Source organism: Mauremys reevesii, linkage group 11 (genome assembly GCF_016161935.1).
Source record: "Mauremys reevesii isolate NIE-2019 linkage group 11, ASM1616193v1, whole genome shotgun sequence".
Classification (NCBI taxonomy): Eukaryota; Metazoa; Chordata; order Testudines; family Geoemydidae; genus Mauremys; species Mauremys reevesii.
In genome coordinates, this window is record NC_052633.1 from 21,166,542 (window position 1) to 21,192,017 (window position 25,476).

A 25,476-nucleotide genomic window follows, 5' to 3' on the forward strand; every position below is an offset into this window, starting at 1 on the left:
CTGTCTCCACCAGATTTAGTCTGTGATGCCTGTGTCAGAATGAGAAAAAAATCTGCTTAGTATTGTGAAAACTCCACAATAGATTCCCCCCTAAAATCTAGTGATTTGTTTTTATTCTTAGTAAAATTTCCAACTTTTTTTAAAATTTAAAGATGGTAAGCAGTCTTGAAACAGATTAAAGTTATTGAGAAAAAGTTCATAACACAAATGTGAGGTCTCTAATCATACTTGCCTTACCCAGGGAGGTATTCTGCCTAAGAAGTGTAAGACCAGGACCTCAGTCACAAAAAACTCCACTTTGGAAGGTAAGCAGAACAAGGTTAGTTAACCTGAACAAGCTTAGTTAAACAAAAGAACAGTAAGGAAGATTTACCCAATTTTGAAAAATATGATATTATATATTTTAAAATGTGTATTATTCTTAAATACAGTTGTCTTCTTGCTTGTTTTCCTCAGATTAGTCTTGGTTTACTTTTGAAACTTCTTTTATTTTTAACTTTGAAGACTGGGGAATTAAAAAATTCCATATCTGTAAACTGATCCCCACGCCTCAATTTACTGCAGAAAAGAAAGAATTAAAATATTAATGCCATTTAAATAACGAGAGGTCATATCACAACTCTTAAAATAGCAAACAATAGTTAGGGCTTGGTATACTGAAGTTGCCTGGAGGTTTTATGGAAAGCACACATTTCTGAAATTCCAGTGCACAAACAAAAATTACTTTATAAATTGATAACCCTCAAAACTTTGCTACATATGTATTTATATGGCACACATCACCTTAGCATCTGACCAACTTCCAAGTATTTAAGTGTAGAAATAATATTTTTCTTTTTTGCATCCCAGGCTGTAGAAGAAATAGCTTGATTAATTTAGGAGGTTCTTTTTATTTAATTATGTTCATGTATGAGGGATTGTGTGAACAACTTACTGGGGGAAGGCTACGTTTAAAAAAGCGTTTTGCATTAAATTATGAAAAGGGTGAGATGTGTGGTTTTTCTTTGGACTTATCTGTAGCCCTTCTATCTCATTGTTTAGTTGGATGTCACTTTCTTTTTTAGAAAAACTGGAACAAGGCTGTATTGCCACTGTGAGGGCTCTTTTGCTGCAACAGAATGATTGACACACAGTATGTCTACACTAGAAAGGTAAGTCGACCTATATTCGGTCATCTTACATCTTACAGTAATTACTGTAGTGGTGCATATCCATACTACCCTCCTTAGGTCTGTGGTGCATGTCCTCACCAGGAGCACTTCCACCGACCTAAGAGGGTCAGTGGAGGGAGCTGAGAGCTCGGCCTCTCAGCTCTGCTGGCAGCTCCCTGCCAGGAGCCTGGCTGCCCCACAGGTTCTGGTGAGCTGTTCCCACCCTTCCCACTGCTCCATGTTCTCCACTGAGGGCAGGGGAAGCTATCTGGAGTTTCTCTTCCCTGTTCCCTACCAGGAGTGAGAGGAAGCCGCCGAGGGCTTCTCTTCCCCGTGGAAGCCGGGAAGCCTCCTCAATTTCATGGCTCACTCAGGCATAAAATTGACAAGGCTGCCCGGCTCCTGGCAGAGAGCAGGTGGGGGTCCCTCACATTTCTTGTCTGGATTCCCAGCCAGGAGCTGGGTCCAAAGATGTCCCAGCTTCTCGCCCCAGATCCCAGCCCAGAGCCAGGTTTGAAGCTGCCTAGCTCTCTAGAGTAGTGGAGGCTTTCTTGTCAATTTCAAGGCTCCTGCTGTGAAATTGACAAGACAGCGGATGTAAGGAACAGTGTCTACAGGAACACTGCATCATCCTAACTACATTGACATAAGCCTTACGCCTCTCATGGAGGTGGAGTTATTACATTGGTGTAGTAGGGCACTTACATCAGTGGGAGAAGGCTGTAGTGTAGACAATGGCATAATTAGGTCAATATAAGCTGCCTTATATCAACCTAACTGTGTAGTGTAGACCAGCCCATGGAGTCCTTTGAATGGGTATCAGAGAGAGAGTGCCCATTTAGTGCTCATCTATCCTATTTAGTAAATACACAGACACATTTTCATTGTTTTTATATATAAATTACATTTCAAAATAGCAGTGATGTTTTGGCCATCAATGCCCCAAGACTCGCTGCACTTCTACTATAGTTAAAACCACTGGGACTTCAGACTTATTAGCATCATCTAAGTCGTGTTACAATCAACCCAAAATGACCTGCTCTTATGCAGCCTTAACCCTTACATAAAAGATGGATATTCTTTCAAAATGATCTTGGGTAGTACAATAGAAGAAATTAACTAATTAAACGTGAGCTAGCTGAGAGATCAGATTTCCAAAAGCAGCAGAAGTAAAATTGGACATAGAAAGACCACTGGAGATGGTTAAAGGGTCAAACTAAACTCCAGACACTACTATATACTCTTGGGAAAAAATCTAAATTCAATAGGAATAAAACATCTACTCTTGATATACTTTAAAATGCTAGCTTTCTTAATGAATTCTGAAAGTCCAAACGTTAGGTATCTAGCACTATGTGTGTACACACCCCATTACTAACTGTTGGAAACACAGGGTCTGATTCTCCACTGCATTACTCCAGTTTTATGTTGGTGAAACTACACTGACTTCAGCAAGTTATACCAGCATAAAAGTGAAGTAACTCAGGAATGAATCAGGGTCATTTAACTCTTCAATTAAAATACTAACTTGGGACTATAAACGTAACCAATCTAGCTATTCAGTACAGTGTCCCAGATCATTTTAGATAAGACATGCATGTCAAGAAATAAACCAGAGAGATATCTGATAGGGATATTTCAGTAACACTGATACAATAACAATTTGCTGAAAGAAAAACAAATACTTTACTTATACTGACCTGCTTATTTTGGGTTCTTTGTAGCAAACAGTGGTTCGTCTCCGTCTAGCTGGTGGTGTTGAGTTTTCTAAAATGTTCTGGAGTTTAGGCAAGGAAGTGTGGGAGTATAAACTGGTATTTGTCTGATCTTGCAGGGCCTTTCTACCTGTGAATAGTTATGCTTCCATCTTTCATTTCAAATAATTTCTGAATCACTGATTAAACCTTTTAAAACCAACTTAAAGCTAATATTTGTTAACTAAAGTTCTCTGGGTAGTTTCTATTTGGAGTCACATGGACCTGATTCTCAGTGAATCCAAGTTCCACTCAGCACAGGACTGATGGATAGGGATAAAGAAATATTCTGGAGCCAGTTGAGGGCTAGCAAACTAGAAAAAGCCTCAGGGCTGCTGTAAGTTGGACCTGGCTTCCTATGACCCCAAGAGGTTGTTGTAGCAGTCGGGAATTGCCAGAGTACAGCTGTGCTACACTCATGGCCTCAAATGCCTGGGGATGCAGAGGGATGGCACAGAACCATCTTGTGGACACTCTCCCTATTGCCAAGGGAATTCCCTGGAAGCAGCACCTGCTAACTTTAATGCTCATACACACCTACAGAGCTGCAGAAAGGGGCCACAGCGGAATGATGAATTAAGTCACATATCCTTAAACAATGGAGAGACCTAGAGAGTTTGGGAAATTTCTCAGTTCCCTTCCTGCCATAAAGCATATAATAGGGAAACATAAGTACTGTATCAAAATATTAGGCAGCTTTGGTAGGAAAATTCTTTTTTCATTTGAGCTTCCCCATAGCCTTCTGAGTTTACTAAGGACATTTCAGAATGCCATCCAATCTTTTCAACAGCCACTTTAATTTGGAATCAGAAGGTCAATTTTTTTTTGATAATTTGGGAGAAATACTGAAATGATTTACATTTCCTTATCTTCACCATACATCATCTTTCCTCTCAAAATCCCTAAAGTGAATTAGCATATAGAGGAATCCAAGTTGAAATAATGTGGAGATTCTCTAAACTCTTGGAAGAACTGAGAAACACACTAAACACTTCTGCGCCGCCTACGTGGTTTCAGACTCAATGCATGTAGATAGGTACATCTTATATCTTGCTTTAGAACGCAGATTGGGGCAGGAGTGAAAATTATTTCTTGATAATCACTTCCTGCAGTTTGATGTCAGGGCTCACATAGCTCCTGTTTGTAAGCACTGGGATGTTAGTGGTCAGGCACAATGGTTGGAATTGGGAAGCAGGAACTAGAGCCAGGGGTCAAAGCTGGAGTCAGAAGTGAAGCCAAGGGTCGAAGCTGGAGATGGAGCCAGGGGTCAAATCAAGAGTAACCTTCCCAATCCATGAGATACCAGAGTTTGCCTTGTCTGATTCTGGCATCAAGTATCTTGTGGACAATATACTCATTGTGGTCTTGAACACATACTGGCAAGGAGACTGGTTGGGAGCGGTGAGGGAATGGGTTTCAGGAGTTGCATATGAAAACAGTGTATTCAGAGGAAACAGGGTAAGTCAAGTTCAAAGGTTACTGAGTTAATTTGCCTGTGAACTCAGTAGGGGCCAAGGAACTGGTAGTCCAATTTGTGGGATAGCCTGTCGTTGTGTAGGTGCTTCATCTAGAGCCATACCCTCTGGCCTATCCCTCCTATCATTGACGGTGTGCATATTGTTTATAACTTTTCTTGGCATCCTCCAGCTGCCTTTTAGGTCATCTTGGGTTTGGTGTATCTGTTGTATTCAGTCCAGGGCTGCTGGAAGTTGTGGTAGAACTGATGGTGGAACTCACAATTAGAAGGGAAAAAAAAGGGCTTTGCTGCATTTTCTATGTTATTGTACGCAAGCTCTGCCTGAAGTAGCATCAAGGACCAGTTGTTCTGGTGGAAGTTTATGTAGCATCAAAGATACTGCTCCAGGATCTAGCTGGTTCTGTCCAATGACCATGAGAAAGTCTTGCCTAAATAAACTGTTTTAGATAAATCTGAGCTGCCTTCTGAGTGGGACTAGTCAAAGAAAATACCTTGCATTATTACGTTAAGAACTGTACTGGCTTCCTACTCACGTCTGGATGTAATTTAAGGTAGTTATACTGTATACTCAGGAATTCAGTCATTATCAGTCCAACATAAACTGAGGTTGCTGACCTTCAGTGCCTGGGGGAAGTCCAACTGTTTTTTAAGACCACTGAACAGAAAAGTAGAACTAGGGAGTATTGATGTTATGTTTATTCCTGATTTATGAAGTCTAACTAGTTTAACAAAACTTGTTTAAACATCATTTGTTTAAACTGTAAAGTCTGCAGAGACACTGATAAGGGGTGCATTTTTTTTTAAACCATGTATGAGTCAGAGCTGCAAGGGATGCCAGGTGCCCTTTGAACACATCTATACAAGGTGGACCTCAACTATATAGGCACACTTATGCTCTGAGACCTTCAAGCTAAACATTGTAAACTCTTTATCTCCTGTAATGCAGAAGTACAACAGTTGAATGAGACTATATATTGCGAGCAATTTCAGTATTCCTTCCAGACTATTGAAAAGTTTTAACTTCTTTTCTGAATACTAGAAAAATATTAGAATATTAGAAAAATAGGCTGGCACTTCAAAGTATCCTTATACACAGATATCGGAGAAGTTCTGAACAAGGTATTCTTTCCAAAGTTCTCAGAATTCATGTTGAAGTTAGGGTATTCTTAATGAAATTTCATACTGGTGGGAACTGTAAGAGCAGTAAATGGAAAATACTCTTGGCTCTATCCAGGGGTGGCTCTAGGTATTTTGCTGCCCCAAGCACGGCAGGCAGGCTGTCTTCGGTGGCTTGCCTGCGGGAGGTCCCCGGTCCCGCGAATTCGGCGGCAGCCTGTGGGAGGTCCACCGAAGCCACGGGACCAGCGGACCCTCCACAGGCATGCCGCCGAAGGCAATTGGGAAGGCTGCCTGCCTTGCGGCGAACAGCAGACCACCCACCTTGGCTTGCCGCCCCAGGCATGTGCTTGGCGTGCTGGTGCCTGGAGCCGCCCCTGGCTCTATCGTCCATTTGCAAGAAGAGTCTAATAAACCTTAAAATTGTTATTTGCCCCTTATACAGCAGTGAAACAGATGACAGCTTGCCCTCCTGAACTGTTCCATTTTAAATATTCAAGAGCAAATCTTTCCATGTAATTCTATCACATTCATTGCAAAGATAGCAGAGGCACTATCAGGTTGATTCTCTGAGACTGTAAACAACTTAAAGTTGCTTGGGCTAAACATGATTCTGGGCTATATTATAAACCAATAAGAATATTAGCTACTGTAACCGAAGAAAAACCCTTCAGTGGTTCTGTCCTTCCAATTCTATTCCTGCATTACTTAGCTTTGATGGTGCTTGGAAATTCATGACCAAGAGTGGTGATCTATACAGGCAATACTAAAAGAAGTTACCTTTCCTTTGTACAAGGCATTACTCAATCACAGGGGTTCTCAGGACAAATTTTTTGGTGGTCTTAGAGTGCGGAAACCAACTCTTGCTGGTGGCAGCTCTCACGCTTTTTCCTAAAATACTTGATTAGCTTTAGAAAAACTAAATAAATATGCACATATATACAGCCAAATCATAGTAATTTATTTATTGCTAGCTAGTAAGTCTGTTGTGAAAAGTGATATTAACAAACATGTAAGTGTCACTTTTCACAGCAGATTTACTCAGCCCTGGCAAGCCTGGGGACAAATTAAGGCCTGGATGGAGGGTTGGGAGAGGCAATGGGGGCCAGGGCAGATGGGGGTGGGAGGCTGGAGCCTAAAGCCCTGTGGCCAGAGCCTGAAGCCCCACAGCCGGAGGATGGGGTCCATGGATAGAGCCTGAAGCGATGTGCCGGAGCCTGTGGCTTGCCACTGAGCAGCCAGAGCCCAGGGCTGGAGCCCAAAGTCCCACGACCAGAGCCTGCTGCCCTGTCACCCCAGGGCTGAAGCCCAAAGCCTGAGTCCACCACCCTTGGGAAGGTGGAGAACTCGCTGGCTGCCTGCTCCTCCAGCATTGTGCCCCAGGTGTCTCCAGAGTGGGGGCAGGGCCCAAGCCCTGCTGCTGGCCCCAGCATCCAGGAGTAACAGAGAGGAGGAGGGAGCTCTACTTCCCCCCCCCCCATTGCAGCCCAGGAGGCTGTGGCCGCAAGAAAGGCCCCTGGTGGCCGCATGTGGCCACATTTGAGAAATGCTGAAGAAATTTCCTTATCTCTTTCTCTACTCAAAAACTTACCACTGCCTGTTCCTGAGAGTTTTTGGCAAGACACTTTAAAATCTGTCTCCATCTTCTTTGCTCTATTAGCACACAATACTTTCTCATAGTTAGTTTTTTCAAAGATTTCAGAGTTCTTCAGTACAGGGAAGTTTTCTGAAATTTTATGGTAGTCAACAGCAGAGAGCTCCACATGTGGGAGACCCTCCTGCAAAAAGGTGCATGAATTAAACAGCATATCCTTAGAACAGGTCACAGGTGAGAATTTTAAAAGGCATGGTTCTTCAACCATAATGTTCGTTAATACTGATTTATTGATCAACTTGTTCATGAAGGGATCTCTCCCTGTTCTGACCTTTTGGTCATCTAAAATATTCTGTTCCACCTGGTCAACTTGCCTGATGTCACATTCTTCTAGCCTGGTCTCAGAAATAAGTCTCTCATTGCTTTTAATCTGATCATCTGGAGAAATGACAATACAAGTCTTTTTATTTGCCTTTGATATACTGTCTACCCCTTTCTTTAACATATTAACATTATATTCATCCATCTTCTTCAAGGAAGATCTAGCCCACTGCTTGTTTACAGTTACACTGCTCTTAATATCTAAAATTCCTTTAATTTGCTGGGTATTTGTAGTTTTGTTTCCATGAACAATCTCAGTGTGCAACATGTCCTCATTTTTTAACTCTTGTCTTATAGAAAGTGTGCACTGTGTAAAATCATCTGGCTGTATATTAGTTTTCAGGCTAGCTTTTGCCAATACATTCTTTGAACTGCCCAGCAAAACCTTATTACTCTTTTGTTCTATTTTTTTTATATCTACACAGTGACTAGAAGTCTGTATTTCTCTCCTGTCACTGTAATTATCTTCTTTGTGACATTCACTCTTCTGGTGTTGTTTTGTCTTGCAATCAGGTTTGCATGCCTTTGCTCCAGGCTGTTTTGAACTACTGGCTGAATGCTCCTCAATTTCCTCTCTACCGTAATTTGTTTTGCTTATTGTAGAAGGGTTTTGGGAAGTCTTGCAGTTTCTTTTTGGTTTGATATGTTTCTCATTTACATCCACTAAGTCCTGCTGTAAAGACAATACACCAGAGATGTGGTTTTCTATACATGGCATGCTTTTAGTACAATAATCTTTTGATGGGGACTTGCTATTAGATGAGCTAGAATCTGGGCTTTGGAACTTGTCCATATTTTCTAATCTTTCTGAGAGAGTTCGTTTGTTTATTTTCTGTTGTAAATCAGTTTTTTGTTGTTTACTTGGGCTTGCTAAATTAACTAGATATGTCCTTCTGGTAGCTTTATCATTGCATTGGGAATTCTGTACATCATGTTTATTGATCCTTTGCAGTGTCAGCTCTCCCAAAGCATTCCTTTTATCCACCTGTTCTGCCTCCAACTGAAACTTTGGAGTGTCTGATTCACTAGTGTTTGAATCTATAATCTTTTCAGTATTTTTGTGCCTTTTTTCACTATGAAAATCTGAACCGCCTTTAGGATTGCTTTTAATTTTCTCTTTATCTTTTTTTCCTGTGTTTGAATACCTCACTTTTCTCAAATTTGCTGAAATTTTATCAGTTTTGGCATTACTATTCCTTTTATTTTTGGCTTTTGATGTAATTGTGAGTATCTTACCCACATCACTGGCAGTCAGTTCCATTTCAGTATCATAAACAGTTTCCTCGGGCTTTAGCTGGTTACCAAAATAGACCTCATTTGAATTTGTCTTAAATTCATTGCTAGGGTGAAGTGGTGAATCAAGATGAGACAACATATTTGGTTTTGCTTGTACACTCAGTTCATTGGTGGTGTTGCCCTTGTCAATGCTCCAATCTGATACATTACTTGGGGTCACTTTTCTATTAAAATCCGCTATACCTGTGTGAGCATTTGATCTACAAGATGTTGCATGTTTTTTCCTTTCAGTCACATTTCCACAGAGTGGTAATGGACTATCATGTGGTTTTGTAAACTCTTCAGACTGCCCCAGAGATGGCACATTATCCAGATCAGACATAAGGGCACTATTGGAGCTTAGTAATGTACATGGCTGATTTTCTGCAACCAAAGCAAGTGAATGTCAGTGACTTAAAAAAGGTAAAAAAAAGTATCCAAAATGTGCATTTCACACTTACTTATAGCTTTCAGACTAGCATGGATTACTGAAGTTTGCACCGGAAATATGTAGATGCCCATTTTAGGTGAAGTGTTGTACTATACTTTATACATAGTATACTGTACCATATATAGTATACCCCTCCCCTGCAGAGTCTATCAACAGCCTTCTACAGCGTCAATCAGGAGGTGCTACTAACTTTTGAATTCTAGTGGAACAATGATGCTGCTTTAGTGTGACTTTATTCTTTTTCTCTTGGAGATATCACAATGGATAGTTATGGGCAACTGCTCTGTCCCTCCAAGGGCTCTCAAGTTAGGGTTACTACAGAGTTCCATATAATTACCGCTTCTATTCAATGGTATAGCGCAGTGGTTCTCAACCTATTTACCACTGTAGGCTGCATATGCAGCTCTCTATGTGTTATGTGGGCCACATCCATACAATATATATACTACCTGTATGACCCCAAGGATATCACATGGGCTGCATCTGTGTGCTGATTGGGTTGAGAACCACTAGTATAGATCTTAAAATATCAGTATAGACAGCTGATCTTCATCCATTGCCAGAAGATCACTGACCAATACATAAAATGGCCAAAACCAGGCATGTTCCCAGAATTACAAGGGTCAAGGAGATTCAAGGCTCAGGGTGCAATGATTTTGGCATACAAATAACATCAGCTTTATATCTCCCCCCTTTCTCACTCATTCAACCCAGATAATATAATTGAAACCACGGATAACATCTGGTTGAGACTGAAGAATAGATGGTCTAAAAAATCTCAATGCAGAGATGACTGAAGTAATAATAGTATGTTGAGGAAAGAGAGCTGGAGGATATCACAGAAGTCCTTGGGGGTTTTTTTCTACAATTGTTTGCCCATGTTTGCAACTGAAAAGTGCAGTTTGAGCCCTAGTTGCACAACAGCAATGACCTGGAATACATGTTTATATCTACATCTGGTGAAGAGGATGCAACCTTTACTGTCAGAAGTAGATGAGTTTACCTACCTGTAACTGGAGGCTCTTCAAAATGTGTGGCCCCTATCTGTATTCCACAGTGTGGTTACACATGCACCACATGCCCCTGGAATCAGAGAATTTGAAAGTAGTGTCTGTTGGTCCATGCATGCACCCTGGCTTGCCTTGTGCCTCCGACCGAGGCAATAAAGGGCAGGGCAGACCGAACGCTCTTCACTTCCTTCTCCACCATCCGACGAAATGGGTATTCACCCACGAAAGCTCAAGCTCCCAAATGTCTGTTAGTCTATAAGGTGCCACAAGACTCTTTGCTGCTTTTACAGATCCAGACTAACACGGCTATCCCTCTGATACTTCTCCACCATGAATCAGACAAGATCCAAAGCAAAGGGGAAAGGGTGCGGGTAACAATAGCAGTTGCCACGGCCCTAGAGGAAGACAGGCCGTATTGACTACAAATTGGAGGCCAGTTCAGGCTATTAACTTTCCTTCCTCTATCACAGCTTGGAAATGAGTATGATCCTGCTGTGGGATGCTGTAGGTGAATTCCTCTTAGCATAGTTCAGGAAATCATATTTAGCCCATAGTTCTTGATAACTGGCTATCCTGAACTGAAGACTGGCGGATGAGAAAACCTTCCTCCCCAGCAGATCTAAGTGTTTACCCTCCTTATCTGTGGGAGCAGACTGGGGAGTTGTTGCCTGGACGTTTCCAAAGCAGCCTGAACCAACAATGAGTTGGAAGCTTGGTGAGAGAATAAGAATTCTGAACTCTTAGCCAGCACATAACAACATCTCTCTGCCCCTTGGGAGGGTAGACGTGCCAGTGGCACGGATGTGCCACTCTGTCCTAGCCAGCTCTAGTATGGGCTCATTAATCAGGAGGGCTATTCTTGTAAGTCCATAGGTGTGGAGGATGTCCTAGAGCTTGTGTTGGGAGTCCTGGATCTCCTCTATGCAATCTGAAGTCCCCTGGTGACTCTGCACAGCAGATCTTGGAACTGCCTGAAGTCATCTGGAGGGAAAAGGGATGTTGAAGTCACTGCTTCATCCAGCAATGATGACAGTTGTCCAGCCTGTTCTGGTAGAACCGCCAAAACCAGAGTGTAGCATTCCTCCTCCTTTATCAGATCTGGGGTTAAATTGATGGTTCCCTCAGAGGGGAGGCAGGCAGCAACTCCCTGGAGGATTGGATAGATTCTGAAAGAGGGCACTGGTGCAAGGGTCCCCAATATGGCCAGTAAGAGGGTCAACAGGTGGCCATGGAGATCACCATGGCAGACCAGTGACAGATTAGGCAGTGGTTAGTCCCAGGGCGTATGGGGCTCCTGGGAAATGGATAAGGGTGGTACAGGAGGAGTGGTTCCTTCAATGGTTCTGAATCTCCCGAGGAGGAAAAGGCTGATATGGCTTCCAGTGGAGGTACCATCAGTGCTGTTGGAGAGATGTAAGTATAGGCACCAACTCCGTGGGTGCTCCGGGGCTGGAGCACCCACAGGGAAAAATTAGTGGGTAAAATTAGCAGGGGTGGGAAGAGGCAGTGCAGGGGTGGGGCCGGGGCGGTCGAGCACCCACCTGGCAGAGGGGAAGTTGGCGCCTATGGATGTAAGTTATGTATTGGGGTGGGGGGTGAGAGCAATAGGCTTTTTCCTGCAGGAAGGTCTCTTGGAGGAGATATAAGATCCCTGGAAATGGAGGATCCTGAAGGGGGGGGGGGGGATTCTGGCTTTGGGAGAGCAAAAATATTCTGTGGTGCAGCCATGGATCCAGATCTCTGAGGTTTAAGGGAGACTCTTTCTGTCACAGATTGAAGTGTCACTATAGGAGGTTTGGGAATTAATTGATAAACTCAACATTAACAAGTCACCGGGACCAGATGGCATTCACCCAAGAGTTCTGAAAGAACTCAAATGTGAAGTTGTGGAACTATTAACTAAGGTTTGTAACCTGTCCTTTAAATCAGCTTCGGTACCCAATGACCTGGAAGTTAGCTAATGTAACGCCAATATTTAAAAAGGGCTCTAGAGGTGATCCCGGCAATTACAGACCGGTAAGTCTAACGTTGGTACCGGGCAAATTAGTCGAAACAATAGTTAAAAATAAAATTGTCAGACACATAGAAAAACACAAACTGTTGAGCAATAGTCAACATGGTTTCTGTAAAGGGAAATCGTGTCTTACTAATCTATTAGAGTTCTTTGAAGGGGTCAACAAACATGTGGACAAGGGGGATCCAGTGGACATAGTGTACTTAGATTTCCAGAAAGCCTTTGACAAGGTCCCTCGCCAAAGGCTCTTAAGTAAATTAAGCTGTCATGGGATAAAAGGGAAGGTCCTTTCATGGATTGAGAACTGGTTAAAAGACAGGGAACAAAGGGTAGGAATTAATGGTAAATTCTCAGAATGGAGAGGGGTAACTAGTGATGTTCCCCAAGGGTCAGTCCTAGGACCAATCCTATTCAATTTATTCATAAATGATCTGGAGAAAGGGGTAAACAGTGAGGTGGCAAAGTTTGCAGATGATACTAAACTACTCAAGATAGTTAAGACCAAAGCAAATTGTGAAGAACTTCAAAAAGATCTCACAAAACTAAGTGATTGGGCAACAAAATGGCAAATGAAATTTAATGTGGATAAATGTAAAGTAATGCACATTGGAAAAAATAATCCCAACTATACATACAACATGATGGGGGCTAATTTAGCTACAACGAGTCAGGAAAAAGATCTTGGAGTCATCGTGGATAGTTCTCTGAAAATGTCCACGCAGTGCAGAGGCGGTCAAGAAAGCAAACAGGATGTTAGGAATCATTAAAAAGGGGATAGAGAATAAGACTGAGAATATATTATTGCCCTTATATAAATCCATGGTACGCCCAACACCTCGAATACTGTGTACAGATGTGGTCTCCTCACCTCAAAAAAGATATTCTAGCACTAGAAAAGGTTCAGAAAAGGGCAACTAAAATGATTAGGGGTTTGGAGAGGGTCCCATACAAGGAAAGATTAAAGAGGCTAGGACTCTTCAGCTTGGAAAAGAGGAGACTAAGAGGGGATATGATAGAGGTATATAAAATCATGAGTGATGTGGAGAAAGTGGATAAGGAAAAGTTATTTACTTATTCCCATAATACAAGAACTAGGGGTCACCAAATGAAATTAATAGGCAGCAGGTTTAAAACAAATAAAAGGAAGTTCTTCTACACGCAGCACACAGTCAACTTGTGGAACTCCTTACCTGAGGAGGTTGTGAAGGCTAGGACTATAACAATGTTTAAAAGGGAACTGGATAAATTCATGGTGGCTAAGTCCATAAATGGCTATTAGCCAGGATGGGTAAGAATGGTGTCCCTAGCCTCTGTTCGTCAGAGGATGGAGATGGATGGCAGGAGAGAGATCACTTGATCATTGCCTGTTAGATTCACTCCCTCTGGGGCACCAGGCATTGGCCACTGTCGGTAGACAGATACTGGGCTAGATGGACCTTTGGTCTGACCCGGTACGGTCATTCTGATTTTCTTATGTCAGGGCCATTGGTGCTGGCAATGATGATGGTATCTGGTAATGGTCAGTCTTCACTGGTGCCAGAGGGTTCTGGATCTTGTGAGGAGCAAGGGACACTGATTCTAATGGAGCCCAGTCCAGAGCTGGTGGAGCCCAATGTTTCTGGGCTTTCTTGTTGTACTAAGTCCTCAAAAGCCAACCTGCTGCATTTGCTTGCAGGCATGTCTGATTTCCTTGAAGTGGACTTACAGAAAGTCCCATGCTTCTGGGAGTGCTTCCTAACTTCCTGACTAGGCCCCACCGTAGGGTCTGTGAGAGTAGATTCTCCAGCACTGGAGATTCTACACCTTAGAAACATTTGGAAACTGAAGCTGGTGCAGAGTGGAGCACCGTTCTATTTAAGTAGTATTTCTTGTAGAGAAGACATGATAACAATTCTCTGAGATCTGCACTGGGTTTTGCAGGGAGTTTAAGGTGCTGGTTCCGATCTATAAAGCCCTAGATATCCTGGGATTTTGCTAATGAAAACCATCTACCTTTTTATGTGATATTACCACAGCTGCAGTCAGTGAAAGTGCTCAAGATGATGTCACCTTGGAATAGAAGAGGTGAATATCCTGGTGTTTTCTGTGAGACCCCTTGGCTCTGCAATATGTTTTTCCACGGACTGAAATAGCCCAAATATGTTAACTTTAAAGTTTTAGAGGCCATCTATTTGCTAAGGCTTTTGGGGAAGGCTGAATGCATGAGAATAATTTGGGGCGTTGTTATGCTCTTGGGTAGTTATTTGGGTAAGAATTGATCTTTAAATAATTGTTGATTCACCCATAGCTGTGGATGGGCATCCTTGTTTGCAATTAAATGAAAGAAAATATTAAGGCTTACGAAGTCCCCAGAAGTCTACACTGACATGAAATGGTGGCTTTTATTTATCATGTATATGTACTGTATCTCACCATAATTAATTTATTTTATATACTAAACATAGTAATTTCTAAAAACAAATTGATTACAAAAAATTAATACACCATACCTCTGAAAAATATATTTGAGTCAAAGATTGTTTCCACTTTGTCTATTTCATTTGACTTTTGCTTATTTTTCTCAGACTCTAACAACAATTCAACACTGATCTGAGCTGGGCAAATCTCATTTGATACTACAGAGGTGAGGTTACAAAGATCTTCTGTCTTTTCACACAATGAAGGGCTGCCTTGCTGTTTTGCATTATGTACTGCAATTAATGGAACCTTCATTGGCATTCCTACAGATCTGAAAAGAGGAAGTTTTACTATGAAGGAGAAATATATTGTATAATGTATCACATAAATACTATATGAAAGTAAGCAGAAAACAAGAACTCAGGTGGAGAGTGTTTTGCTTTGGTTATATCTTAGGGGAAAATTTATTTTTTTCTGATGCACTCTCTCTTTTGCATGCTAGCGAGAAATGACAAAATTTATGTAGACAACAGTTTAGCCTATTTGTATATTTTGCTAATAATTTGATGTCTCAAACAATCTTTATCCAAACTAGACACAAAAGCTTTCCCGATTACTTTTAAAAAAATCTCTCTTCTTTATTCTAGAACAGCATGCAGCAACTAGAGGTCTATAAAAGCCCCTGAGAGATTTTAGCAGAATTTCACATTTGCATGCTCACCCAGTTTGTGAAACAGACCCATATTACCTAACTGAATGATATGAAGTCTTGGACTGATGATCAACACAGCTGCTTTGACCACTTGGCACCGTAAGAGGATTCTGAATATGCTATTAAAAATAAGAAAAAAAGGGAAGTATCCATTAGAAACTGCTTACAGGTCTGGAGTATTATACACAGTCCCAAGGTAAATGAATCATTAGGCAGAGAACAGGTGAGGTGATGAAAAGTGGATGATAAACTGCAATATATCATATAGCTATTACCACTGCACGTGATATGCATATATATTTTTATACAGCCTAGAGAACATTCCTTCAAAAGAATACAGTGTTTTCAAGGAAAATATTGTTTTATGCCCAGACAAACCTTTTTTTATATTTACAGATTACTTTATTCCCAAAGCACATACACATACATAAATTATTTCACACATCACTGAAATGCAGAAGCTATATAAGAGTGCACAGCAATTGTGTTCAATAGTTTAGAACAGGAAGTGAAAAAATATTGTGTTGAAACTATATAGGTATACAGGAAAGCAAAATGTATTACCTAAATTGGAATTCTGCCATGATACTAGGATTCATACCTCATTTTTCAAGCAGAGGTCTCATCTAACAGCACTTTTGCACAACATGGCTTCATCAGGATAAGTAGCTAAGTAACTTTAGAACTAGTTTCTCGAAATACAAAGGGTGAAATCTTGGCTTCCTTGAAATCAATTACAAAACTGCCATTGACTCCACTGGGGCCAGGATTTCATCCCAAATACCTAAAAACTTGGGGTAAAATTTTCAAAAGTGCCTACATGACTTAGAAGCCTACATTCCATTGAAGATTAATGGGTCTTAGGTGCTTTTGAAAATTTTACCCTTGGTCAAAAATTAAATAGTATAGACTATAAGACTAAGCAGCAGAGACAATAGTCTTACCCCCTTTTATTTACAACATTGTAAATATTCAAACAAAACACACTTACCTCAGAAAAACTGCTCATTTCAATTGCTGTTAAAAGGTTGCTATTCATAAATGCTTCTATTTCTATGAGAGTTTTATTCTGTATATAAAAATATAAATGAGGACTGAAAGATGGAATTCTCTTTTAAACAGTTAAGCCATTATACAAGAAGAAATCATAAACAACAGTAAAAATATTTTGTAACCTTTTCATGATCAAGGCAAAGGAAGAAGCAATTTCTACATTTGATTAATCTTCTTACTGAAAAATATAAAAGTAAAACTGGGATTAAAATGTCCACACAGAGGTGTGTTGTTGAGTTTCGGATCAGTCAGAAGCATGAGGTGATCCTATTAAGAAAAAATGAATTCTGAACAAGAATGCTGAGAGACAATATATAGCCCCACCTTTTTCCATCCTGTTGGCAACTGTGTATTTTAAATAATCACTGTAGATAAAATATTTTTAAATGTTTAAGTTAAAAAAATTAAACTAATTTTCTCTTAAGTTTCCATTAAAATGTGATATGTTTTTAGTTGCTCAGAAAGTTTAAGTATTATGGTAATTACAGCATACCAAACGGTTTAATTTTTGACGAAGTACGACATTATGAAAATGCAACTCCTCTACTTCTTTCTGTAGAAAGATCTTCTCATTCTTCAGCCTCCGAGTATTTTCCTTCTCCAGAGTCAAAGCCAGAGCCAATGCTTTATTATTATGTTTTAAAGATATCTTAAAAATAGAAGAGTTGTCTGTAGAAAGAAATAAAATAATCATAATTTTCTTTTTGCTCACCTCTTATTTTCTTCCTGTCAGTCTGCCTCTGTCTCAGCTACAGTCTATGACATTACTCATAGTTCTGATGGAGCAGTAGCAATGCTTACAGCTGGCCTAAGATACATTACAAACCTTTTTTTCCAGTTGCTTTATCACTTTGAAAACTATCCAGTCAGGTTCAAGTTAAAAGTTTATTCCATTTATGGTCTCTGCCTCAAGCTGAACGTTTTTTTGGTGGTAAAGTCTGAGCAAAAACTGCATAGCTGTTTCCGAGAACATGGTTAATAATGGGTAGTTTTGCCAATGTTAAAATATATTTCTGGATTTGTTCATTTGTTTTTAGAACAATTCTAGTGTCAAAAAGCTTTTGAGTAGGAACTTAAAATTTAAAAGGAGGTAAAACTCCTTAGGTCTTAGAGAGGATTTCCACTGTGATTTTGAAAAACTGTCCAGTCACAGAAAAAAAAATCACTATTTGCACAGGCACAGTAGAACCAATTGGACACTTGCTCTTCATTGTCTTAATGTTCTAATCTACTGTGTATGATTCAAAGTGCTGCTGAGTTTTCTGCATTATACACACAAAACTAGAGACAAGACACAGGCAAAACTGATTCTATTCCTGTATCAAAATACTTTTTGGCTTAACAATAGTTGTTCTGGGCTGGGAGCAAGAAGATCTTGAGTTCTAGTTGCACTTCTTCCAGTGGCTATGTTACTAATTCTGTGACCTTCAAAATCATTATTGAGCAAGGCCTCAAGCTTCTGCCTTCGGAGACAGATAAGTATTTATGATTTTCCCACATTTTACAGCTGAGATATTTGAAGATCTGAGAGGTTGCATGATCAATTCTAGCAGTGATGGGAACAGAATCCCACGACAACCCCATCTCATTCACATATCTCATTGCATTGTCTCTCATAAAGAACATGCAAAAACTGTGTGTTTAGCCATGGAGTCTGTAAAATGAAGCTATTCTTGACTCATTCAGTGCACAGGACAGATACTGCTCGGAGAATGATGCAGTTGTTAAAGAGCTTTGGTTATTCTCATCATTCAGTATGTGGCCCAATGACTTATTTACACCCCAACATATTTTGCAGATGAGGAAAAGTGAGGCACACAGAAGTTAATGTCAACATTTTTAAAAAATCCACTAATTTTGGTGCCCAATATGAGATAACTACATCTTGACTGTAGACATATTGAACAACCACAACTACCACTGAGGCACGTGAAATTAGTGTGCACTTTTAAAAGGTTTGGCCTAGCTGACTTGCCAAAGGTCAAGGACTGAAAGTCTAACGAAGAACCAGGTAAAGAATACAATAATTGTCATTCCAAGTAACATGTTTTAGCCACAAGACCATCTTTCAACTCTCAACTTTAATATTATATTAATAATAATCCTCTTTATTTAGGCAATTTAGCAAACATTAAGCACATCCATCGCCCCATCTACTTCAATGGTGTACACAGTGTATGGATTAAATTGCTGTAACAGTTTACTTTAAAATAATTACACTCACTTATTATTTTAGTTTTGATTTTAGACACAAGAGAGGCATTCAGTTTTGCAGCTTTTAAAGCTCTATCCTTCTCTTTCGAGTGCCCTCTAATAGAACTCAGGGAGAAAATGGAGGATGTTTCAGCAGTTGCTTGATTCGCCATTGTCAAAAAGGCCCTGTTTATCACAAAGAAAAAAAGTACAAAAGGATACAATATAAAGATTGCTTGCAGTGTTGTTATAGTCATGTTAGTCCCCAGATATCAGAGAGACAAGATATGTGAGGTGATATCTTTTATTGGATCAACTTCTGTTAGTGACAGAGACAAGCTTTTGAGCTCTGAATTCAAAATAGTACATCCACACCTTGAATACTGCATGCAGTTCTGGTCACCCCCTCGCAAAAAAGATATATTAGTATGGGAAAAAGTGCAGAGAAGGGCAACAAAAATTATTAGGGGAATGGAACAGTTTCCATATGAGAAGAGATTAAAAAGACTGGGACTGTTCATCTTAGAAAAGAGATGACTAAGGAGGGATACGATAGAGGTCTATCAATCACAAATGGTGTGGAGAAAGTGAAGGGACATATTATTTACCCCTTCATATAACACAAGAACCAGTGGTTATCCAATGAAATTATAGGCAGCAGGTTTAAAACGAACGTAAGCAAGGACTTTTTCACACACCACACAATCAAACTGTGGAACTCATTGTCAGGGGATGCTGCGAAAGCTAAAAGTATAAGTAGGTTAAAGATACATTCATGGCAGATAGGTTCATCAATGGCTATTAGCCAAGACAGCCAGGGATGCAACCCCATGCTCTGGGTGTCCCTAAGCCTCTCCCTGTCCAAAAGAAGCTGGGACTGGACAACATGGAATTTATCATTCAGTAAGTGCCCTGTTATGTTCATTTTCTCTGAAGCATCTAGCACCAGTCACTGTTGGAAGACAGGATACTGAGCTAGATGGACCACTGGTCAGACCCAGTATGTTCATGCTTATGTTCTGTTCTTATCCACTCTATAAAGGCACATTTATGCTTGTGCTTTTAAAAATAAAAAGTAACAGGTCTCTATTTAGGGTTACTTATCCCTCTTAATCCTAGCGATATCTCAGTTTTCAGAGATCTCTGGGCTCTAAGCCCTGCTATACACTACAAGGCTAGGTCAAATTTAGCCGCGTTAGGTCGATTTTATAAGCAATGTGGCCACACAACCAACCCCGTTCCGTCGACCTAAAGGACTCTTACAATCGTCTGCTGTACTCCTCCCTGGTGAGGGGAGTAGTGCTAAAATCGACCTTCTTGGGTCGAATTTGGGGTAGTGCAGATGCAGCAATTGCAGCAGATGTGCAATTCGACACTATAGGCCTCCGGGAGCTACCCCAGAGTGCTCCAATGTGACCGCTCTGGACAGCACTTTCAACTCCGATGCACTAGCCAGGTACACAGGAAAAGCCCTGGGAACTTTTGAATTTCATTTCCTGTTTGGTCAGTGTGGCGAGCTCAGCAGCACAGGTGACCATGTAGTCCCAGAATCGCAAATGAGCTGCAGCATGGAGTGAACACGAGACACTGGATCTGATTGCTATATGGGGAGAAGAATCTGTGCAGGCAGAACTCCAATCAAAAAGAAGAAATGCTAATACAGGGGTCGGCAACTTTTCAGAAGTGGTGTGCCAAGTCTTCATTTATTCACTCTAATTTCAGGTTTCACGTGCCAGCAATACCTTCTAAAAATGTTAAAATTTTCTCTTTCTATAAGTCTATAATAGATAACTAAACTATTGTCGTATGTAAAGTAAATAAGGTTTTTTACATTAAAATGCAGAGTCCCCGGACCAGTGGCCAGGACCCGGGCAGTGAGAGTGCCACTGAAAATCAGTTCATGTGCCGCCTTTGCACAAATGCCATAGGTTACCTACCCCTGCGCTAATATATATGCCAAAATCACACAGGGCATGGTGGAGACAGGCTACACCAGGGACACACAGCAGTGCCGCGTGAAAGTTAAAGAGCTCCGGCAAGCCTACCATAAGACAAAGGAAGCAAATGGTAGCTCCGGGTCAGAGCCCCATACATGCCGCTGCATGCCATTCTGGGCCGGGGACCCTACCAGTACCCCACCACTGTCCGTGGACACCGGCAAGGGGGGAGTCTCACACAACGTGGAGGATTTTGTGGAGGAGGAAGAGGTGGACGAGGAGGAGAATGTGCAGCAGGCAAGCGGAGAATCCATTCTCCCTGGCAGCCAGGACCTTTTCATCACCCTGGAGCCAATACCCTTCCAAGGCAGGTGCCCAGACCCTGAAGGCAGAGAAGGCACCTCTGGTGAGTGCACATTTGTAACTACACTGCAGGGGTTAAAAGCAATTGTGTTTAATGTTTGATTTGCCCTGAAGAATTGGGATGCATTTGCGGCCAGTTCAGCTACTGGAAAAGTCTGTTAACATGTCTGGGGATGGAGCAGGAATCCTCCAGGGACATCTCCATGAAGCTCTCCTGGAGGTACTTTGAAAGCCTTTGCAGAAGGTTTCTGGGGAGGGCTGCCTTATTTCATCCTCCACAGTAGGACACTTTACCATGCCAAGCCAGTAGCAAGTAGTTTTGGAATCACTGCAGCACAAAGCATGGCAGCAAATGGTCCTGGGTTTTGGTGGCATTCATCCAAATTCAGTCTTTATCTTTCTGTGTCAGCCTCAGGAGAGTGATATCATTCACGGTCACCTGGTTGAAATAGGGGAATTTTTGTAAGGGAACAGTAAAAGGACCCTGTTCATGCTGGGCTGTTTGCGCTTGGCTAAAAGGGATCATCCCAGAGAATAGCCACACGGTGGGGGGAGAGGAGTGCTGCATATCCAACCCAAAGCTGCAGCTCCCTTCTTTTAAACGGCAAACCCAACCAGCATTGCTTGCTATGGGAAAGGAGGACGCTGCAATTTGAAACCATTCCCACATGTTATGAAGGCAGAAGAAGCCAACCCTGTGTACCCTTTGGCTTACCATGGCTGCCTGGAAACTGAATTCTGTTGCCCAGCCGTACACGGCTGCTACTCTGAAACTCACCATACTGGCAGGCACTCAATATAAAAGACAAAATACGACTTTGTACCTAAAGCACATGTGCTGTCTGCTGTGAATTGCTCGATTCACTGTGAAAGAAAGAGTCTCCCTTGTGTTCTCAGAAATGGATCTTCTTAAATTTTACTCTCCCTTTTTATCCCCCCCTGCAGATGCAAATGTTTCTATGCTCCCTGTATCACCTCCGTCCCTGAGGTTATCGCAGATTAGAAGGCAAAAAAACCACACTTGCAATGACATGTTTTCAGAGCTCATGCAGTCCTCCTGCACTGATAGGGCACAGATGAATGCGTGAAGGCATTCGGTGGCAGAGGCCCGGAAAGCATTCAGTGAGCGTGATCAGAACTTGCAGTAGGAAATGCTGGGGGAGCAAATGGACATGATCAGGCATCTGGTGGAGCTGTAGGAAAGGCAACAAGAGCACAGACCGCTGCTGCATCCATTGTATAACCACCTGCCCTCCTTGCTAAGTTCCATATCCTCCTCACGCAGAGGCCCAAGAATAGGGGGAGGGAGGCTCCGGGCACCCAGCCACTCCACTCCAGAGGATGGCCCAAGCAACAGAAGGCTGTCATTCGAACAGCTCTGATTTGTAGTGTGGCTACGAGAAGCAATGTGCCCTCGTCCTTCCCTCCTCCCTCACCCCACCCGGGCTACATTGTCAGTGATCGCACTTTTTTTTTTAACAAAGAATGCATGGATTCAAAATAATAGGGACTTTATTTCCTTTGCCAGCTGTGGTCGAAGGGGGGAAGGGGGATTGGCTTACAGGGAAGTAAATTCAACAAAGGGGGTTGAATTCAACAAAGGGGGTTGAAGGGGTCCTACACATACAACTGTTGCACCGTAGCCTGGCCAGTCATGAAACTGGTTTTCAAAGTCTCTCTGATGCGCAGCACGCCTACCTGTACATTCTAATTGCCCTGGTGTCTGGCTGTTCAAAATTGACCACTAGGTGATTTACCTCAACCTTCCACCCTGCCATAAACATCTCCCCCTTACTCTCACAGATATTATGGAGCACACGGCAAGCAGCAATAACAATGGGAATACTGGTTGCGCTGAGGTCTAACCTAGTCAGCAAACAGCACCAGCAAGCTTTTAAACGTCCAAAGGCACATTCTACCATCATTCTGCACTTGCTCAACCTATAGTTGAACTGCTCCTTACTACTATCCAGGCTGCCTGTGTATGGCTTCATGAGCCATGGGAGCAAGGGGTACGCTGGGTCCCCAAGGATAACTACTGGCATTTCAACATCCCCAGTGGTAATTTTCTGGTCTGGGAAGTAAGTCTCTTCTTGCAGCTGTTCAAACAGCCCAGAGTTCTTAAAGATGCAAGTGTCATGCATCTTTCCCAGCCATCCCATGTTGATGTCGGTGAAACGTCCCTTGTTATCCACCAGTGCTTGCAGCACCATTGAAAAGTACCTCTTGCGGTTCATGTACTGGTTGGCAAGGTGGTCCGGTGCCAAGATAGGGATATCTTCCATCTATCGCCACACCACAGCCATCCACTATGACCTGCACATTTCACAGAGTCACTACCCTCGCTAGCAGAAGGTTACTGATTGCCTTGGCTACTTGGATCACAGCAGGCCCCACAGTAGATTTGCCCACTTCGAATTGACTCCTGACTGACCTGTTGCAGTCAGGCATTGCAAGCTTCCACAGGGCTATTGCCACTCACTTCTCAACTGTCAGGGCAGGTCTCATCTTGGTATTCCTGTGCGTCAGAGCCGGGGAAAGTAACTCACACAGTTCCATGAAAGTGGCCTTACGCATGCAAAAGTTTCGCAGCCACTGGGAATCATCCATACCTGCAACACTATGCAGTCCCACCAGTCTGTGCTTGTTTGCTGGGCCCAGAATTGGCGTTCCACTGTATCAACCCCACTGCCGCCATGATGTCCCAATTGCCACATCCTGTACTTTCAGGAACGTCTGTGTCCATGTCCTCCTCACAATCGTCCTCATGGTGGTGTCTCCTAGCCAGATTCTGCACATACTGCAGGATAATGTATGAGGTGTTTACAAAGCTCACAACAGCAGCGGTGAGCTGAGCGGGCTCCATGCTTGCTGTGCTATGGCATCTGCATGGGTAACCATGCAGATGCCATAAAAAAAACTTGCGCAAAACGATTGTTTGCCATTGCTTTCAAGGAGGGAGGGAGAGAGGGGAGACAAAACCCCCAAACTACCTGTGACAATGTTTTTGCCCCATCAGGCATTGGGAGCTTAACCCAGAATTCCAATGGGCAGCGGGGACTGTGGAGCTACCCACAGTGCACCACTCTGAGTTGATGCTAGCCATGGTATTGAGGATGCACTCTGCTGACCTACTGAGCTTAGTGGGGAGCACAGAGGGCAGGACACCCATTTTTCCAGGACCCCCCAATGGGCTGGGGCCCCTGGGTACACCCCTTTGGCCCACTGTCTAATCTGCTACTGGGAGGAGGGTGAGCTTCAGGTGACCCAGTGGCAGAGCGTCCATCCCCCCCCGCAAGGCCGGCTGGAGAAGTAAAATATGCAAACTACAGTCATGAGCAGAACAAATAGCCGAGCACTGGGATCACCCAGAGAGGCAGTCCTGCACTATGCCTACCACCAGGGCTGGCTCCAGCTTTTTTGCTGGCCCAAGCAGTGAAGCAAAAAAAAAAAAAAAAAAGGGCCGATCGGCAACACTTTGGCTGCAGCTCAATCATGCCACATCATTCTTCAGCGGTGGGTCCTTTGCTCCCTCTCTTTGGTGGCAGTTCTAAGAGGAAGAGAGGGCCTGACGGACCCACAGCCAAATTGTTGCTGAGGACCTGGACCTGCCGCCCCTTTCCATTGGCCGCCCCACGCACCTGCTTCCTTTGCTGGTGCCTGGAGCCAGCCCTGCCAACCACTACCCTACTCAGCCCCTGGGGCACAGTCAGGCCTCTGCGGCGCGCACAGCAGAGCGAGTGCCCTGCTTTCCAGCCACCCGGGCTTGGCTTGCACCCATCGCGCTAGTGCTGGGGTGGCTGGCCAAAGCCCCGCTCAGGCGGGCAGAGCCGGCGGGGAATCGCTTGAAGACCGGGGGAGTCAGGGCAACGGGCGGTCCCCGTCAGTCAGCGCAGTGCCAGAGAAGAGCGATGGCGGGAACCTTACGTAGCAAACGGACGCCCACAGATGGGCCCCAACACCCCTCACTCCGGAGAGGAGTGGCGGTGGGGGGAGGCGGAAATTGGCCCAGCTCACGCCAAGTCCCAGCCCTTGGCCAGGCTGGCCGGCCTGCCTCGCACGGCACAGCCTTTGGCCAGAGGGCGACCCAAGGGCCAGTGCCCGACACGAAGTAACGTCCCTGCATCACCGCACCCCAGACTGCTTAGGGCTGGGGCCGAAAGGCGGGACGCGAGTCCGTAGCCCCATCACCTGCTTCCCCCGGCCCGACGACAGCTGCGCGACCCCTCACACAACGGCCGTTAAAACCGCAGCTCCGTTGGGCGCGCGCAGCCGCCTCACGGCACCGCGCGCCCGAGACTCGGCAAACAGGGCGAGAGGCCAGCAGGGGAAGCGCGCGCGCGGCTCCAGGCGAGGCGGAGGTCTGAACCGGGGGGCGGGGCGGAACTCCGGCGGGAGCGCGCTGGCAGGGCAGGGGGCGTGGACTGGTAAGACGTATAGCGGGAAGTAGCTTGCGCTGGGACCGTGGTGAGGGCCTGCCCCTGAGGCGGGCTGGCGGTTGCTGGGCGCTGCAGACTCGTCTGGGCACTGGTCTCCGATGGGGTTTTGCTGCCCGAACTCTGCTGCCAAATCTGCTGCTCAGTCAACGCCCGGCCCCC

The 25,476-nt window shown here is 43.4% G+C and overlaps 2 protein-coding genes and 1 long non-coding RNA gene across 15 annotated transcripts in view; 1 reads left to right on the forward strand and 2 right to left on the reverse strand.

Moving 5' to 3' along the window:
- Window positions 1-439, reverse strand: part of LOC120374990 (aldehyde oxidase 1-like) — a 109,868-nt gene extending 109,429 nt beyond the window's left edge. The window contains exon 1 of one of the 2 annotated variants that reach the window (XM_039495476.1): window positions 374-439. The gene's annotated coding sequence lies outside the window, so the exon portion shown is untranslated. The remainder of the gene's footprint in view (window positions 1-373) is intronic. The other variant, XM_039495478.1, reaches the window with a different exon arrangement.
- Window positions 411-25,240, reverse strand: SGO2 (shugoshin 2). 7 transcript variants are annotated; one of them, XM_039495483.1, is made up of 10 exons: window positions 25,070-25,240; window positions 23,491-23,678; window positions 18,610-18,764; window positions 16,879-17,054; window positions 16,324-16,401; window positions 15,369-15,451; window positions 14,713-14,951; window positions 7,090-9,132; window positions 2,852-2,996; window positions 411-558 (listed from the first exon to the last, which is right to left on the reverse strand). In XM_039495483.1, the coding sequence occupies exons 3-10, from the start codon at window positions 18,749-18,751 to the stop codon at window positions 453-455; spliced, it is 3,012 nt and encodes a 1,003-aa protein (XP_039351417.1). In that variant the 5' UTR covers window positions 18,752-18,764; window positions 23,491-23,678; window positions 25,070-25,240; the 3' UTR covers window positions 411-452. The 7 variants fall into 7 exon arrangements, with proteins under 7 accessions (XP_039351417.1, XP_039351419.1, XP_039351418.1 ...); XM_039495485.1 differs by having other exon boundaries at window positions 25,013-25,240; XM_039495484.1 differs by lacking the exon at window positions 23,491-23,678.
- Window positions 10,964-17,008, forward strand: LOC120374996. Of its 6 annotated transcripts, XR_005586386.1 has the most exons (6): window positions 10,964-11,070; window positions 11,567-11,622; window positions 14,239-14,287; window positions 14,788-14,846; window positions 15,268-15,528; window positions 16,945-17,004. It is a non-coding gene; the product is annotated as an uncharacterized LOC120374996 (long non-coding RNA). The 6 variants fall into 6 exon arrangements; XR_005586384.1 differs by lacking the exon at window positions 11,567-11,622; XR_005586387.1 differs by lacking the exon at window positions 10,964-11,070 and having other exon boundaries at window positions 11,078-11,622; window positions 15,268-15,431; window positions 16,945-17,008.
- Window positions 25,241-25,476: the final 236 nt, after the last annotated feature.